The sequence below is a fragment of the Peromyscus eremicus genome, chromosome X (genome assembly GCF_949786415.1).
Source record: "Peromyscus eremicus chromosome X, PerEre_H2_v1, whole genome shotgun sequence".
Taxonomy (NCBI): domain Eukaryota; kingdom Metazoa; phylum Chordata; class Mammalia; order Rodentia; family Cricetidae; genus Peromyscus; species Peromyscus eremicus.
The window spans coordinates 84,219,510-84,238,679 of record NC_081439.1 but is presented as its reverse complement, the minus strand read 5'-3'; the positions used below and the strand labels follow the sequence as shown (position 1 = coordinate 84,238,679).

The following is a 19,170-nucleotide window of genomic DNA, read 5'->3' as shown; positions in this document are numbered from 1 at the left end:
TTTCACATTTAAAGCTCATAAAACATACAAATGATACTTTTACATTTCAATTTTCAATTGCTCATCACCAGCATATAAAATGCAAGTGTATTTTGTATGGTAATCATGTATCTGGAACTGTCTTACACTGAATTCCCAATTATCTAGGGGGATTGCCTTCCCCTGTCCTCTGCTCCCAGGATGCCTCTCCTCCCTCCTGCTGTCCTCTTCAGCTACCAAAGCTCGTCCTGAAATAGATTTCCTGTATATAAGTTAAGATTATTTAAATATATGCTCATTGACTTGCAAACACATATGAACCATTGGAAGCAGAAACTCCTGAAAGAGACTTGTTGGTTTCTTTCCATTCTGAAATCTCTCACAAGGTTTCATAGCACACTATATTCTGGCACACCTCATGAAAATGCCTCGCATGTCTAGGGGCCCCTCACAAGGGGAGCCATCAGCTGCCCTGTCCTTTTCCAAGGTCCAAAAACAGCAGCTGCAGCCTGTAGAGTCTATATTTATATAATGACTTAGCAGAAGAGACAGATGGTTGGGGTTTTTTCCCAAATTTAATCTTGTTTTTCAAATAAGACTAGCATTTCTTTTTTTTTTCTTTCTGAAATGAGACAAGATCTCCTCAGCCTAAACCAGTGTTAAACTAGAGATCCTCCTGCCTCAGTTCTCCCAGTGCTAGGTTTTTACAGGCAAGAGACGTTTCCCTGCCTTTTCTTTTTTAATTTTAATTTAGATATAATTGCACCAATTTCCCTTCCCAAGTGCTTTCTCTCCAACTCTCCTAGCACGCTCCCTCCACTCTCATTATGATAGGCTCCTCTTCCTCATTACCATCATTACATAGAAAAGAGGAGGGAAGAGGGGGATCTGTGCTTGGTATGTAAAATGAATAAAAACATTCTTAATAAAAAAAAGATGCATGCTTTTCATTTATCACCAAAAGAACAGTGCAAAAACACATTAGGAATTTTTTTAAAAGATTAGCCAGGCGGTGGCCTTTAATCCCAGCACTCCACAGGCAGAGGCAGGTGGATTTCTGAGTTTGAGGCCAGCCTCATCTACAGAGCAAGTTCCAGGACAGCCAGGGCTACACTAAGAAACCCTGTGTCAAAAAACCTAAAAAGAAAAGAAAACAATCTAGATAAGCTTCTTTCTTGGCTAACTTCGTCACACATTTTAGTGAAGGGAAAATGGACGACTTTGGTAGCTAAGGGGACAGCAGGAGGAAGGAGGGGCAACCTTGGAGCAGAGGAGAGGGAAAATCAATCCCCCAGAACACTGGCAATGGCTAACAGCCCACCGAGAACACACTGCCCCTCTCCTTCCGACAAGCACATGCTCAGGGCTCAGAGCGACAGGGCCCAGCCTGGAGATGTCACAGTGACCCAGAGGTGAGGAGGGGGCCTGGACTTGGCGGGACCCTCGGCCCGAGGAGGGGCCGGGCGGGGGCGGGGCTCTGTCTGTGACGCAGGCTCACGTGACTAGCCCACCACGCAGGCTCACACCCCTCTGGGGGCTCCGGACCTGCCCTGGCTCACTCCCTCCGGCCCGCCATCCCCGGCCCAGGCACCTGTTCGTGGTGGCGCAGAGCGCGCGGCCCGGGCGGCGCGGAGAGCGGGGGCGGAGCAGGTGACGGGGGCGGCGGCCCGGGTCCGGGGGGCCCGTGGTCGGGGGGCGGCGGTCCCCGGCCCCGCTGTCGCCGCGCAGGCCGAGGCAGCAGGTGGCCGTCCCGGGGTGCGCAGCGGCGCGGCCGGCCGGCCGGGGCGGGCCCCGGCGGAGACCCTCGGGGAGCGGGAGCCTGCGCCCCGAGACAGCTTCCCGCAGCCCCAGCTCCCCTGCATCCCGGCTGCCCAGGGGGGTCGGCGGGGCGGGGGCGGGAGAGCCGGGGCGGGGGCGCCCAAGGCAGCGCCGCAGGTCCCCCCCCCTCCCTCCCCTCCGTCTCACCATCCCGTCCACCCACCACCCTCCTGCCCGGCTTGTTCGCAGGTCCCAGGAGTCGGGCTCCTCGGCGCACCTGGCGGTGAGCATCGCCGGAGGAGGAGAAGGCGAGGAGAGGCCCAGGTGGGTGCTGGCGCGGGGCTGGAGGCCGGACAGGGGAAAAGGGAACATTTGCAAAGCCGAGGCCCACATCCCAGGGCCCAACTTGCCCCCTTCTACGCTCTCCTCTTCCATCCTGTTCTTCCATTTTAATGACGCAGATACCTTGGAGATGGATCTGAGGAAAAACGGTGGACTTCGGGGAGAGGACGGGCTGGAATTGGGCCCTCTAGAGAGCATGTGGGCCTCTTGGGTGGGAAAATGAATTTTGAAAGGTGCATAGTAGGTACTCTATCCTCGTTGCTGATTAGTCCACCAAGATATCTTTTCCTTCTCTTATTTCTTAGGAATAATGGAGTCCAAAGATCAAGGAGTAAAAAATCTCAACATGGAAAATGACCATCAGGAAAAGGAGGAAAAGGAAGAAAAGCCACAAGATGCTAACAAAAGGGAGCCGCCTGTGGCCCTGCCTTTGGAAACAGGCGAATACAGCGTGCCTAGAGGAAGTCGCAGACGCTTCCGTGTCAGGCAGCCCATTGTGCACTATAGATGGGACCTGATGTACAGGGTTGGAGAGCCCCAGGCAAGGATGAGACAGGAGAACATGGAAAGGTTTGGGGAGGATGTGAGACAGCTCATGGAGAAGTTGAGGGAAAGGCAGCTGAGCCATAGTCTGAGGGCAGTTAGCACTGACCCCCCTCACCATGACCATCATGATGAGTTTTGCCTTATGCCCTGAATCCTGAAGTGTTCTCTGAAGATAATATGGGGACCCCTGCTTCTAAAACTTACATGTTTGTGATGCACTGTTGTAAAAACTTTGAGGTTACTTCTTTCGTGTGGATCTCTTCTTGTTGCCAGCTTCTAATTGAAACTTGTGTTTCAACTTGTTGACTCAGTCTGTAATTCTTCTGTTTGCAGAATTTATCAATTGCATGGAAAGATGCTCATTACCTATTGTGAAGCTAATAAAGCAGATTAAAAAGGCATTCTCTGCACTTTTACTTACTTTTTTCTTTATATAAGAGTACAATTGATGAGCGAGAGGAGAGATACTGCAGGCGAGGGACGTGGAGATCATGATGGGAGGACGTGCAGAGATGACGGACCACCTAGTGGAAACCCATGAACTGTGGACCAGTGGCTGTGGAGCCCCCATGGGAGTGGATTAGGCCCTCTGGACACGGAAGACGGTTGTTTGGCTCGAACTGTTTGAGGGGCACCCAGGCAGGAGGATCAGGATCTGTCCCTGGTGCATGGTCAGGTTTCTGGGAATCCGGTGCCTGTGGTGTGACACCTTGCACAGCCTTGGTGCAGTGGGAAGGGGCTTGGACCTGCCTAGGCTCAGTGTGCTGGGCTCTGCTGACTCCCCATGGGAGACCTCGATTTGGGGGATGTGGGGATGCGGGGTGGCTTGGGAAAGAGGGCTGGGGGTGGGAGGAGGAAGGAAGGAGGGGTCTGTGGATAGCATGAGGAGTAGAAAATTGCTTAATAAAGAAAAATAAAATAAAAAAAGAGTACAAACAGTCACATAAATGGAGTAAGTAATGATGATCACTGGAAGAACTGGAAACAATTTTCATTATATTTCTTCATTTTTCAAAATAGAACACATATTACTTAATGAAGAATTTGATGGCTTGGGATATTGCTTAGCTCTCAAGAATACTGGCTGTTCTTCCAGAGAACTCAGCTCTGATTCCCAGCACTCACAGGGTAGCTCACAACCAAATGGAACTCCAGTCCCAGGGAATCAGATGACTTCTGGGCACTAGGCACACATGTGCAGATAAAATTAAAAATAAAATTAATTGGTTTTTTAATAACCTTATAAAAATGTGAAAATTTTTTTTTTGTTGTTTTTTTTGGTTTTTCGAGACAGGGTTTCTCTGTAGCTTTGCGCGTGTGCCACCACCGCCCGGCTCAAATGTGAGAATTTTTGAGACTTATGATATAATCTCAGATTTAGTTTACCATCTGGCATCTGTTACTGGGAACTATAATAAATATTTAATATCTATCCTTATGCTTATCAGTAAGGTGAAAATAATAATCACCTCAGGGCTGCTGTATGAATTAGACGAGGTAATGTTTTCGAGTTTTTTCAGAATTTTCATTCTCTTGGCATGTGCATAACTGAACCCTGAAATGTCTTCAGTTATTAGGGGGTGTTTGGAAGACGAGGTCTCTACTCAAAGGTCCTGTGGGACAAAGGATAGGTACATACTTCTTTACTGTGGCCTATTCTCATCCTTTCCCCTAGAGTCTATGTACTAGACTGCAGTTCTACACCAGACCCCTACAGATAGCAAAAATCCCTGAAGTGAGAGATTCTCACTGACTTCTCTGGAATGCCCATTGTACTGAACCCTGTTCTACAAGCATAACTAGATTCCTTCCTGTTGATCTTTTTTATAAAGATCATTTATCCGGGGTAGTTATCTCTTTAGTTGAGCAGATTACAAAAAATGTATGAGGCAACAGCTTAGTGAGTCTGAGACAGTTGCTCAGAAGAGCCCACATTAACCTGAAACTTAGGAATGCACAGAATCTTGTTCTGTGATGCCTTGAACATCAGAAGATCATGCCAGTGTATCAGGGTGTTAATTACATGAAAAAAGTACATTTTATTTATGACAATTGATTTTATTTTGTGGCGCTGGGTGACGAACCCACAGTCTTGCACATACCAGGTATGCCAGTGTTTTGTAAAAAATAAACAAAAGGTAGGTTTCTGGAACATGTTAGTAAATAACTCATGACCAGATCTGGCCCACTGTATTTGGGAAACTGTAAGGATGGTTGAAAAAATATTTTGTAACACAAAATTATGGAATTTTAATTTGGCGCTTATAAAACTTTATTGGAGCACCAAATACTAATTTATTTACACTGCTTATGGCTGTTTTTATATTACAGTGGCAATATTGAGGAGTTGTAAAATAGTGGGACTGGTCAAAGACTGTCACCTGGTCATGACGTACAATGGTTGTCATCCTCTGCCTTAGACTATAACATAACAGTTGCACTTAGGAAAATGAAGGGAAGTTGACAGGTAAAAATGTCCATCACGAAAGGTAACAAACAAAATATGAACCATATGCTTAGTTCCAAAGTGTCCTAGCCTCTCACAGGCACTTGAAATATAAGGCAAATGCATGAAGACAGTGGTTAATATAAAGAATGTGTCTAAGACAGGGTCTCACTATCTAGCCCAGACTCAAGAGGAACTCACAATGATCCTCCTATCTCAGCCTCCTGAGTTCTAGGATTACAGGCATGAGCAGCCATATTTGGCTAAAAGCATATTTTAATAGCAAAAAGGAGGCTTTATATATGTATGAGTGAATTGGGTCATTGAGGCTTAGCCTATCATAGGCATCCAGTAATTACTAATGAGATACATGAAAAAACTGATAAAAATATCAATTTAGTGGTATTAAAAAATAATCAGTATACAATATAGATGCTTGCATATTTCTAAAAAATCTAACAGAACCAAAGTAATGCAGACAATCACTCATTATATATTTTTCTTTTTCTTTTCTAACATAATTCTTTATTGATTCTTTGAGAATGTCACATCATGCACCCCAATCCCACTCACCTCCCAGTCCCTCCATATCTGCCCCTCACTCCTGCAGCATCCTCCCCCCAAAAAAACTCCTCCAAAACTACCAATTAAAAACAAAACAAAACAAACAAAAACACCTCTATCCTCCATCTTTCCAACATCTTTTCATTCATCCTAGTGGCATTGGGAGCTGTGGTGTGTCACACAGTTACACCCTTTTGTCCAATCAGCCCCATCTGCAAATGTCCATTGCAATGAGTCCTTGGCTTGGTTCAAGGCCTCTGGCACACCATCATCACTGGACCCTCATCAATACTCCTCTCAGATATCCTGCTGTTGCTCCAACTCATGGAGATCCCGTGGTTATTGTTTAGTAAGACCAGTCCCTTCACAAACTCCAGCAGGTAATAGGTAGGTAGGGTAGATGTTCAGGTAGGCCAACCCAAGGCCCAGGATGTGGGTTTGGATGGTAGCTGAGCTGGTTGGTCTGAGCTATTGGGACCACTCCCATCAGAGCCAGCTCTCCTAGGCCCATACCATCCGGACTAGCTCTCCCAAACCCATGGTGAGGGGTGGGGCAGCTCTCCCATGGGAGGCAGGGCCAGCTCTCCTGCTGCAGTGACCATTGAGGGGCAGGGCCAGTGAGGGGCAGGTCCTGCTCAGCATGGCCTTTGGATTCCAATATGCATGGTTCCTATGGCCCCCCTGTAGCAACACAGATCATAGACATCATCACAGACCTCAGTTGCCATAGGACCAAGGACTCAGGGCATGGCCCTTGGCAGCAGTTTGGGCCTGTATGTCGCTATGGCCCCAGTGGCAGCACAGGCCACCCAGATCAGTATGGCCCTGGTGGCAGAGTGGGCCTTGGATACCAACATGGTCCCAGGTGGTAGCCCAGACCCCTGGCATCAGCATGTAATCAGGGTAATCAGGAGCCATGGATGTTAACACAGACCATGGCTGCAACAGAGCCATGGACCTAGACATGGCCCTTGGCAGTAGCCCTGGTCCAGAAAACTCCCTGGCCCTAGGTGGCACCACAGGTCACTCAGATCAGCATGGACCCCAGTAGCAGCATGGCCCTTGGACATTAACATGGCCACAGGATGCAGCCTAGACCCTGGTCATCTGTGTGGTCTTTGGTGGCACCATGGGCCACGGACATCAACAAAGAACCCAGATGTGGTAGAACCATGGACCTAGACATAGTCCTCATCAGCAGCTTGGGCTCTGATGTCACCGTGGGCCCAGATGGCAGTGTAGGCCACTCATATCTGCATGGCTTCAGTGGCAGTGTGGCCCTCTGACACCAACATGGCCCCAGATGGCATTGGCATGGCCTTTGATGGTATCAGCAGCCACAGATATCTACACAGACCTTAAGTGCTGTAGAGTCACAGACCCAGACATGGCCTCCAGCTACAACCTGGATTCAGATGTCACCATGGCACCTTGTGGCAGCACAGACACTCAGATTTGTATGGCCCTGGCTGCAACATGACCCTCAGATCCCCACCTGACCTCAGGTGGTGGCCCAGGCCCTGAGTATAGCACAGCCTTCAGTGGTATCAGAAGCCACAGATATCAACCCAGACCCTGGCTGCAGTAGGACCATGGACCCAGACATGACCCCACATCAGACATCACCATGGCCCCAGGTGGCAGCACAGGCAGTTCTGATTAGCATGGCCCTGGTAGCAGCATGGACCTGGGACACCAGCATAGATTCAGGTGTTTGACCAGACCCCGGTCATCCACATGACCTTCAGTGGTTTCTGAAGCTATGGACATCAACACAGAACCTGGCTGCTGTGGGACCATGAACCCAGACATGCCCCGCCCCCCTTCCCTCCCCTCCCTGCCCTTCCCCTGCCCTCCCCCCTCCCCCCCACCTCTCATTTCTCACCCCCCCAGTAACAGTACATGCCACTTAGATAAACATGGTCCTGGTAGTAGCATGGCCCTCTGACACCAAAATGATCACATGGGTCATGGACATCAACACAGACCCTGACTGCTGCGGAATCATGGACCCAGACATTGCCCTAGGCAACATCCCAGGCCAGGAAACCACCCTGGTCCTGGATGGCAAGCAGGCCACTAATATTAGCCAATTCCTCACCACCCTCACCTCTTCAGATCTGCCTCTTATCATAGCACATGAACCATTTTGCCTCTTTCCCATTTCTCCACCATATACTTGCTCATCATAATGACACCTACCCTCCCAGTGTAGCAGACGCCTGGTAGGCCCGTGGAATCCTTCAGGCAGCCAGGACCAAGAGGACTCAGGCTGCCCTGTGGATATCTTTCTCTCACATTAGCAGCATGGCATCAGGTGGGCCTGTAGATGCCTTCAAGCAGCCCAGACTGGGAGGATCCATGCTGTCCCTTGAGTGTCTTTTGCTCATCTCCACTCATTATATTTTAATAAAATTATTTTTCTTAAAATTTGCAAATCACTGAGGAAAATTCTAAATGATTGCAAGGTGAGTGTTTAGCCCCAGAAAGTGTTGCAGAATGAACTTTCTAGTTTAGAGCAGAAAGTGGACACAAACAACCTAAAAATACACTCTGGGTACAAGTGAAATAAAGCTTTCCTCACTAACTATCATTCAAACATTAATCTACCTTTATGAAAATGAGATAACATCAATGAAAATGGAGTAACAGAGACTAGATTTACCTCCCTAACGGAAATTTAAAACCTGGACAAAATTAATGAAATGATAACTTTCGATCATTGAACATTAGGCACGATAAATTATAGAACAGAAGACCAGGGATAAATGAAGTCATTGCATAATTTTAAGTGGTAAATTTATACATATTGCAGTGTTTCAAAATATATGAAGCAAAAATTCACAGTTCAATGAAAAATAAGCAAATCTCCAACAAAAGTCAAGATTTAAACATTGTCACTAAAATATTAACAGAACAAGCAAACAGAAAACAGACTTCAAAAACATGAACCAGTTTATCTATTTGATGATTATGTAACTTACCACCACTAATGGTCGAATGTACACATGATTTACATGTGCATGACACATTTACCAATGTTGTCCATATTCACTGTCATACAATAAATCTGAATAAAGTTAACAAGACTCAAATGGTTAATTGAGACTGTGTTCTCAGAGCACAATGGAATTAAATGAGAAATCAAAATAAATCCCTGGAAAATGCTAAAATCTTAAAATAGGAACAATTAACATATATCTAAGTAATTCATGGCCCAAAGTAAAAACTAAAATGGAAATTAGGCCATTTGAGAAGTTCATGGGTAGACATTTGTAGAGCATGTCTGAAGCTCTGGGATCAATCCAAAAATGCAAAGTATTTCCAAAAAGGCATATCATTTTCAAATTTTATCATTTATTGAGAATTTCATATATGAGTACTGTATTTACATCATTCTCCTCACTACTCCTGTGTCCCCCCACTATGACACCCTCTCAAATTCATGTCCTCTTATTCTTTAATTAATTTTAGTTACTTACACACATACACATACATACACATGTATAAATACAATCTGCTGAGTCCCTTTCATGTTACTAATACGTATATGTGTTTAGATCTGACTGCTTGGGACTGAATAGCCTGTCATGAGACTGTCCCTGGGGAAGATGGATTCTCCTCCTCTTTGTAGCTGTCTTTGTCACTGTTCTTTTTCTGTTTAGAGAGACCATGATCAAAGAAAATCTTTTCAAAGAAAGCATTAATTGGGGGTTTGCTTACAATTGCAGAGCTTTAGTCCACTATCACCATGGCAGCAGGCATGGCAGACAAGATGCTGGAGAAGTAGTTGAGAGTTCTATAACCTGATCTGCAGTGACACACTACCTCCAACAAGGCCACGCCTCCTAATCTTTCTAATCCTTTCAAATAGTGCCACTCCCTGGTGACTAAGCGTTCAAATATATGAGCCTATGAGGATATTCTTATTCAAATCACCACAGTGGCTATTTTGACTGTGGCTCTTTAGCTAGGAGTGGGGATTTTTGAGATTTCTCCCATTCACATGGGCATGCCAACTGGTGTCATTTTTCAGGTCTTGTTTAAGCAGCCATAGGGTTGCCATTTCATGGGTTCAGGTTCCTTGTCTTATATATAGAACACTAGTTCTCAGCAGACATTCTCATTCTCTCTGGTTCTTATCATCTTTCCACTGCCTTATTCAGTGCCCCCTGAAGGTTGTGTTGTAGATGTATAAATTAGGGCTGGGTAGTTCTAAGCTGTCGTCTACATGTTTACCAGGTGGAGATTTCTGTAATGGATTCTTTCTACTTTCCTGATTTCTATGGTTACTCCAGGTTATATATTCAGATCTGTAGATTCAGAGATAGGAACTGCAAATATCGAGCATGTGGCATTTTTCTTTGTGGCTCTAGATTATCTTACTCAATGTAATACTTTCTAGTTGCATCTATTTATCTTCGGATTTAAGGGTTTCATTTTTCTTTACAGTTGAAGAGTATTCCATGAATATGCACCCCATTTTCGTTATCCATGTTTTGGTTGAAAGACATTAAAGCTGCTTCCATTTCCTGGCTATAGTGAATAGAAAGGCAATGTACACGGCTGAGCAAGTATCTGTGGAGTAGAATGTCTAGTCCTTTGGACATATGCCAAGGTGAGGTATAGTTGGGTCTTATGGCAGATTTACTTTTAGCTCTTTCAGACTTCTCCATACTTATTCCATACTGGCTGCATCATTTTGAAATTCCCACCAACAGTGAATGAGGGTTCTCTTTTCCCTGAATCTCCTGCAGCATTTGTAGTTAGTGGTTTTGTTATTTTTGCCATTTTGATTGAGATAAGATAAAAATCTCAAAATCATTTTGATTTGCATTTCTCTAGTTGCTAAGGATGATGAGCACTTTTAAAGATATTTCTTAGCCATTTTTGTTTCTTCCTTTGCAAATTCTCCATTCAGATCCATACCCCATTTTTCTAATCAGGTCGCGTGTCTTTCATGACTCTTTGTTTTTTTAGTTCTTCATGTATTCTGCATATTAATCCTCTATAGTTGGCAAAGAGTCTCTCTCACTCTGGCTGCTTCCTCCACATTGGGTTGGTTATTATTGCCTTTGCTGCACAGAAGCGTTTTTTAGTTTTATGAGGTCCTGTGGGACATCTCCAATGCTTTATCTGAGATGAGAACTGTTCGCCAGGCAATGGTGGTGCACGCCTTTAATCCCAGCACTCGGGAGGCAGAGGCAGGCGGATCTCTGTGAGTTTGAGGCCAGCCTGGTCTCCAAAGCGAGTTCCAGGAAAGGCGCAAAGCTACATAGTGAAACCCTGTCTCAAAAAAAAAAAAACAATAAAATAAAATAAAATAAAATAAAATAAAATAAAATAAAATAAAATAAAATAAAATAAGAAAATAAAATAAAAAAAAGAAAAGAAAAGTGATGCTATTCCCTGGCAGGAATCCTGTACTGTATAAATGGAGAGGCAATTGAGCAGCAATAAGCATTCATTTCACTCTGTTTCTTCATCATGGATATTATGTGACCATCTGTTTCAAGTTCTTGCTGCCTTGATTTCCCTGTCTTGAAGGACTACACCTTGAACTGTAAGTTAAAATAAACCCTTCCTTCAGTTTTTTTTTGTTAGAGTATTCTCAGAAATAGAAAGAAATATCCCAAATACCATTAACACATGAACAATAAAAAAATGTGGTATAAATATAGAACAAAATATTATTCACCTATAAAAATGGAATGAAATATCATATGGGTTAAAATGTGGATCAACCTTAAAAACATTATGTAAAGCAAGATAATTCAGACCAAAACTTTATGTATTTAATAATTTCTTTTATATGAAATACGAAGACTACATTAAAGCATAGGGACAGAAAGCAGATATTAATTATTGTTAGGGACTGAAAAGAGAGAGCTGTGAATGGTACCTAGTGATATAGGGGTTGCTTAGGGCTCAATGAAAGTATTTCATAACAATAGAAGTGAGTGTTGCACAACTTTTTGAAGGTACTATATACTACCGAATTACACATTTTATTTTATTTTATTTTATTTTTCGTTTTTCGAGACAGGGTTTCTCTGTGTAGCTTTGTGCCTCTCCTGGAACTCACTTGGTAGCCCAGGCTGGCCTCGAACTCACAGGGATCCGCCTGGCTCTGCCTCCCGAGTGCTGGGATTAAAGGCGTGCGCCACCACCGCCCGGCCAAATTACACATTTTATAATGGGTAATTTTATATTGTATGTATTTTCCTTACAAAGAACAATACAAGGAGCTGATTTTAGAAATGATGTCGTTTGTTATGAGAGAGAGAACTAGAGAGGAGAGACGGGGATGAATCTGGATGTACTTGTGCCATGGCCGAGGTCAGAGGACAACTTTCAGGAGTCAGTTCTCTGCCGCTTTGCCGTGTCTGCTCTGCAGTGTTGCTCAGGGCTAGTTGTCGCACAGGCTTCTGGGCCATTCTCCTGTCTCGGACTCTCATCTCCCTTTAGAAGTTCCTGGTTCCAGCACATCTAGCTTTTCTGTATGCGGGTTCTGGAATTAAACTGAAGTCAAATGGGTTATCAAGCTTGTGCAGCAGGCATGTTTACCCACAAAGTCATCTCCTCAGCCTAGGCCTTTGGACATTTCATTAAAACCAATGGAGTCTTTTCTCAGCAAATCAAACATTAAATAAAATGTATGTATTTTGTGCCCCTGTATATAATTTTGGACATAATTTTAAGGACTTCATAGTTTGAAAATGCCTGAACTCAAGGAATAAGTGAACGTTGTTTCTCCTCTCCCCTGTTGCATTCATGCATAGTGTCTTCTCTCTTCTCAAGCTCTTATCTCCTGCTTCCTCATTACATCAACCTGCTTACATGCCATCGGCATAGATCTTCCTACAAAAGTGTTATGTCCTCCACTATGTCTTACTCATTTGCACCTTGTATACTATCTTGGGTGGTCTGTTGAGAACACGTGGCCTAGATCAACCAGTATGGTCAGGATGTCCGATACCAAGTCAGAAAGTACCGGAACATGAGAATGGATTGCAGGCAGAAAGAACCCCTGCAGGATGGCTAGGCACTTTTCAGGTGCCTTGAAAGTGAAGGTAGCAGAGTTGAGGGAGCTTGCAAGCTGGACCTTCCAAGTAAAATGGAAGCGAGAAGGCAGTGTCTAAGGGTGCTTCTACCCAAGCATTGTGAATAACCGCAAGAAGCAAACAGGTCTAAGGGCTCTCCCTGCAGCAATGACTTCTCCAGGCTTCATGGTAACTCCAGGCTGCAGGAGGATAGAGGGGATATGCTCTTCCTCCCCTCTGTGCTGGGTCTGACATCCTGGTGGGAATTTGGAAGGAATGGATCAAAGGCATGGTATTAAATTGGCCACCTGTGTCACCTACATGTAGTTTTTTGAAGTTACCAACACATTCAAGTGCCCGGATGCAGAAAAAAAGGAGGAGAGGCTCTGAAACACGGGCAGGGAGAGGGAAGTGATACCTTCCTTTTCTCTTCACGAGGACTGGATGATACAAACTCTCTGCAAGTCCCATAACCTGGACTACCTGGGTTCAATAGCTCTTTCCTTTCCCCAAAGCGAGTGAAAGAGCCACAGTCCAGTTAGATTTTACCTATCATTTACCAATTTTTCAGGAACATTAAGTAAATACGTATTTTTTTTTTTTGGTTTTTTTTTTTTTTTTTTTTTTTTTTTGGTTTTTCGAGACAGGGTTTCTCTTGTGTAGCTTTGTGCCTTTCCTGGAACTCACTTGTTAGCCCAGGCTGGCCTCGGACTCACAGAGATCCGCCTGGCTCTGCCTCCCGAGTGCTGGGATTAAAGGCGCGCGCCACCACTGCCCGGCTAAATACGTATTTAAAAAAAAAAAATACATGACAGCACCAGCTACTCATGAAAAAAAAAGTTAAAGGTATTTTGTATGTAGCCAATTCACTTCAATTACAAACTGGACAGGTATTCTGCGTACAAAAGTTGGAGACTCATTTCCGCCTCTTACTTTAAACACTTCATTTTAAATGAAATAGGTTTGTGCCTATGAGTTCAGCAGAGTAAATGAAATCTTTTTTTTTTTTTTTTGGTTTTTCGAGACAGGGTTTCTCTGTGTAGCTTTGCTCCTTTCCTGGAACTCGCTTTGGAGACCAGGCTGGCCTCAAACTCACAGAGATCCGCCTGCCTCTGCCTCCCGAGTGCTGGGATTAAAGGCGTGTGCCACCACCGCCCGGCGTAAATGAAATCTTAAAAACCACTTAAAAGAAAAGAAAATCTCTATTTCAACAACTTGCTTCCCTTCCAAAGGACCCACCCCGTGCCCTTTATGTGCAGGCGTAAAGTAGACCATATGCAGAATGAACATCGGTGGCTGAGAGAGGAAGTGGATTGAAGGAGTACATGATTTGGGTTTGTTTTTTTTTTAAAGTGGTTCCCAAAATCCTCTGAGATCTTACGAGGCGGCAGTGGTAGGAAAAGATACAGCCTCTCTCTAATAACCACACAGGACTAAATGCATACCACTGGACGAACCACATTTGACCTCGGGGATTTGCAAGTAACAAAATGAATGACAAGGCCTCATGCTGTGGGGGAAGGGACAGAAGGTGGCGGGGGTAGTGAGGGAAAAAGTAGGCTGGCTCCTGACGCACTTTCTGGTGCTTGGGAGGGGAACTAGGGACCGGAGCCCACTGGTGACGTTCTTGTCACGTGATTAGGAGCAGACGTATGCAGAAGTCCCTCTCTTCCAGGTACCAGCAGCTACCAGAGCCTTATCTCCGTGGAGGAAGGCAGACTTGAAGCTGAGCGACAGAGGGGGCAACTGCCCTATAGCCCGGCAGGTTGGTACAAGCCAGGGATTTCTGAGGGAGGGGTAATAATGGACAGAGGCTACCGAGCAGAGGATTCTGTCTGCTTTTCAGATACCGCCCCCTTTCCACCCCCATTCATTTTGGCGCAGAAGATTGTGTGAGTGTTGGTGGTAGCAGCTCTTGTATCCATGGAGAATGTGGGCTAACGGCAGTAGGAAATATGAGAGGGAGTCATTTCTCTGGGATAGCCACAAATCCTTCACTGCCTGCAGATCGCTGGGTAGGAATGACAGGAGGCTAAGACCAGAGCTGATTCGAAACCAGATATTATACTCCTTTCCAGATGCTCACCGACTTGGTGCAGGAAATGGATGGGGACGGGGACCGGGGTCGTTGGAGGGAGATCAGGGGTATAGAATAGCAATCGGAACAGTGATTGAGTTACATATGCCTTATAGAGGAGGAGGGCGGGGGAGGGGACAGCGGGGGAGTGGGGGTGGTGATGGCCTAATCCCTTTTAGGTAGTCAGGCCCTGACTCCAGGCTGAGGAAGGTGGACTGCCCCAGGCCAAGATTGAGTTCTCCCATTCTCGTCTCCATCCCCCAACCATTTTGGAGCCCAAAATGGAAGGCCAAGGGGACCAAGGGTGGGGGTTGCTACATAGGAGAGGAACAGAGGTTTAGTATGACGCTCAGCTCCCAGGTAGGGGGTAAGTTCTTAATTGGAAGGGTTCAAGAGAGGTATTACGGACCCAAAATGTTAGAGTTGAGAAATAATTTGTCCCTTTCATTGTAGAAAGCTGTTTTTTCGGTGTATGCGGGAGGAAGGTGTGAGTGAAGTGCTGTGGTTATGTCTGCCCTTCCCCCTCCTCCTTCTCCGTTTTCAGAAAAGTATCCAGCTATGCACTGTCGAGGGACCCTGGGGTGGGGGTGGGGGACTGGTACAGAGAGACCTGAGTGAAGCAATATCTGCCTTCTGCCTTTCCCAGGCCTGAACTCTGCTCATTTCAGTGAAGTGAGAGTAGATTTGGGAAGGGAATTCAGACAGAGAGAACCGGTTTGGAAGTAATTTTTCACTCCCGTAGCTCAGGACTAGAAAAAGGGAAACTGTCGAGGGAGACGTGTGGAAGAAGATCAGAGAACACTGAGAAATGGGTGATGGGGTGGGAGGGAGGAATTGGGAAAGTTTTAACCAAGATTCTGTGTCCTGCTTGCCAGTCATTCAGATTTCTAATCCTTCATCTCCCCACAGGTCTTCAGGTCTGTGATTGTGGGCACCAGTCCAGCCAAGAAAAGGGAAGACTTGCAGTATCAGCGCAGGTTAGTGGAGAAGGAATGTGGTCCACCACCCCCGGAAACAGAGCGAAAGCTGGGGACAATACTACTTGTCTCTCTCCTCCAACTCTCCCATTGCAGTTTCAAGACACAATGCAAAACCCTAAGAGAATGGGATCCTTTATAGCTGGTGAAGCTAAAGAGGAGGCTATGAAAGTGAGGAGAAAGAATGGCATTTGCCATGTTCTCTGAGAATATCAGAACACCTCTGAAATCTGTGTACCCTTTGTACAAGTGAAAGGCTGAGGGAAAAAATGAAAATGTCCCGCAGGATTCCTGCAGTTCTGTGTAAGTTGAAACTACACAGTGCTGCTGTGGGCAGAGCCAGAACAAAGTTCAGAAACCACTATGTTCCCCGTTTCTTTCTTAGCACATCACTTTAACGGTAGGGAGAATCCCTTGGAATTTCCTACCAAGTTGGTTCATGTGAATGTGTATGAAGTGTGTGAAAAAAGGAAAAGGACCTGAAAGGTGGGTTAGGATGGGTTGGCAGAACTATAAATCAAGGAAAGCAACTGTTAAAACCTTGTGTGGGCCGGTAGACCTTTAGTATTCTTTTCTTTGTCTTCTAGGACAAGCAGCAAAGGAAAATCGCACCATGGAAAAGTTCTACAAAGAAAATGAAGGAAAGCCAGAAAACAAGGGAAGGGCAGAAGATGAAGGAAGTACAGAAGCGGGAGGAAATGCAGATGAAGACAAGTCAGATGCAGAGGGGAAGCCAGCACGCCAGGGGAAGCTAGGGGAGGGGGCAAAGCCAGAGGAGCAGGGACAACCACAAGATGAGGGCAAGTCAGAAAAGCAGGGAAAGTCTGAAGGGGAGGGCAAGCGCCAAGGGGAGGGCAAGCAGGATTCCCAGGCAAAGCCAGGCAGCGAGGCGCGAGCCGCAGAAAAGCGCCCTGCTGAAGATTATGTGCCCCGGAAAGCAAAACGAAAAACAGACAGGGGGACAGACGATTCTCCCAAGAACTCCCAGGAGGACTTACAGGACAGGCATGTAAGCAGTGAGGAGATGATGAGGGAGTGCGCAGATATGACAAGGGCGCAGGAAGAGCTGAGGAAGAGGCAGAAAGTGGGAGGTTTTCACTGGATGCCCAGAGATGCACAGGATGCGCTGGTCCCCAGGGGCCAGCGGGGAGTCAGGGGAGTGAGGGGCGGAGGCAGGGGTCAGAAGGACTTGGAAGATGCTCCTTTTGTTTAATGCCTTTGGCCCTTCCTTCTGATTTCTCTGATGGGAAATATTGCCAGCCCTGCTTTCCCTGGCAGGCATTTGCCAGGCTCTGTGCTTTTAACCTTGTGCTATTTCCCTTCAGGTGTCGCTCTTGTCACCAGCAGACAGCACTATGTCTTTTAGTACAGGACTTTCACCCATGTGCATGGAAGAGATGTTCATGGTACACTGTAAAATAATAAAGATAACAGTTTGCAGAACCACAGATGCAGTATCAGTCCATTTTTGAAAACAAAAGCATCACATAGAATATTTCCATACAAGGAAAACCCTTCAACTACATAGACCTAAGAGAAATAATGGCTGTCTCTGTGTGATGGGATTGAGATTTTTCATTTTCTCATATAACCCCTTCCCTGTTAGAAACAGAGGTTAATTTTATTATAAAAGAAGCAATAAAAGATGAAATAAAGGACTGGGTGCAGTGGCACACTCCTTTAGACCCAGGGCTCTAGAGGAAGAGGCAGGCAGATCTCTGACTTAGAGGGTATCCTAGTCTTTATGGACAGCCAACTCAGGCCAGGCAGGACTCCAGAGTGAGACCCTGTCTCATACTAGGCTATCAAAATAACTATTAAGCTTGTAAAGGAAAAGGAGACTCTTAAAATTCTTGTCAGAATACAGAATCACAGGTAGAACTACACTACCTCTCGGACTTGACGTTGGAGGAATTTTTGCAGTTCCTGCCAATGATACTGGTTCCTTGTCATATGTGAAATGGGGATGAGGCTTACAACTCAAAACTGTGGACTAAACCAAATTTGGCAATGAGTGCTGCTCGTGTGCACTGGCAGTGCCAGATCAGACCCTTGGGGGATGACTGAAGGAAGTCTCAACTATGCCCAGGAAAAGATACAGGAAGCTGAGATGTGGGTGATACCTTCCCTTGGGCAAATGCCACATCCGCTGGGCATTGTGCCTTCTGCCTCATGGATCCTGAATCCTCTTGAGACACCCACGGCTATTAGTAAGCTGAAGTCCTTGAGGTAACAATGCCCCTTTTCTTTTCCGAAAGCTCCTGTTAAATGGAATCTCTACTGTGTTCCATTCTGATGTGTTTACAATGAGCCTTTTCTCACTTTAACAGTTATCAATTAGAAAAAGAGATGTAGAAAAATGTTTTCTAAATTTTTAACTAAAAATTACATCCACTGAATTTACTTTTATTATTTGTTCATTTGTTTATATCCTTTGCAACAGGGTCTCATGTAAGCCTAGGCTGGCCTTCATCTTCGCTATGAATAGAAGGAATGACCTTTTGCTTTTTTTTTGTTGTTTAATCCTCCTGCTTCCATATCCTTAGTGCTGGAATTATAGACATGCACCACCAAATCAGGTTTATGAAGAACCAATGGCCAAATTCAGGACTTCATGCACTCTAGACGAACATTCTACCAACTGAGCTATAGCCTCATCTCTCAGACTTGCCCTTTATAAAGCCAAGAACTTATTTTACTCATTTTTTTTTTTACTTCTCACAACACCTAATAGACACTTACAAAATAAACACATTTACTATCAAATAAAAGACCTCAGTTTTGGGGCCATTTCTGCTCCTGGTTTTATGTGTACTCTTAAGTATGCAGGCTAATTACTTTGTTATTGTTGCTGTTGTTGAAGTAAGTATCTCATGTAGACATGGCTGGACTATACCTGGCTATGTAGCTGAGGCTGGCCTCAGATTCCTGATCCTCCTGCTTCTACCTCTCAACTGTTGGTATTCCAGGCATTGGCTATCACACTTGTCTCATGTAACTTTGTTCTTATGCAACTGAAATTTGTCACTTCAAAAAAAAAAACGTGGCAGGGGAGAAATTATTGTTCAATTCTTTCCCAAATGGTTTTAACATTGGATATAGCAGCAGCTTGCAAAGTTTGAGAGCTACTGGTAGAATATCTGCATGGAAATCCTATCTGTCTTTCAGGAAATATAGAATCCTGGCTTCCACACCAGACCGAAGTCATCAGACTCTCTTCTGATTTGATATTGCTTCCATTTTTAGTTAATTTTAAAGAATTGTATTCAATCTTTTCATTTATGGGAGGTGTGTGTGTGTGTGTGTGTGTGTGTGTGTGTGTGTGTGTGTACTATGATGTACTTGTGGAGGTCAGAGGACAACTTACAGGAGTCAGTTCTCTCCTTCCTCCATGAGGGAAGTGGAGATTGAACCAGAGCACCAGAACCCTTTACTCGC

The 19,170-nt window shown here is 45.1% G+C and overlaps 2 protein-coding genes across 2 annotated transcripts; both read left to right on the top strand.

The window, feature by feature from the left end:
* The first annotated feature begins 1,480 nt into the window (after positions 1–1,480).
* On the top strand, positions 1,481–2,866 carry LOC131899306 (protein BEX2-like). The gene is made up of 3 exons (XM_059250730.1): positions 1,481–1,629; positions 1,987–2,061; positions 2,385–2,866. Exon 3 carries the CDS (start codon positions 2,390–2,392, stop codon positions 2,774–2,776), a length of 387 nt encoding a protein of 128 aa, XP_059106713.1. The 5' UTR covers positions 1,481–1,629; positions 1,987–2,061; positions 2,385–2,389; the 3' UTR covers positions 2,777–2,866.
* An 11,467-nt stretch (positions 2,867–14,333) lies between these two features.
* LOC131899503 (transcription elongation factor A protein-like 5) lies at positions 14,334–17,180 on the top strand. Its single transcript, XM_059250988.1, has 3 exons — positions 14,334–14,443; positions 15,665–15,732; positions 16,320–17,180. Exon 3 carries the CDS (start codon positions 16,346–16,348, stop codon positions 16,943–16,945), a length of 600 nt encoding a protein of 199 aa, XP_059106971.1. The 5' UTR covers positions 14,334–14,443; positions 15,665–15,732; positions 16,320–16,345; the 3' UTR covers positions 16,946–17,180.
* Positions 17,181–19,170: the final 1,990 nt, after the last annotated feature.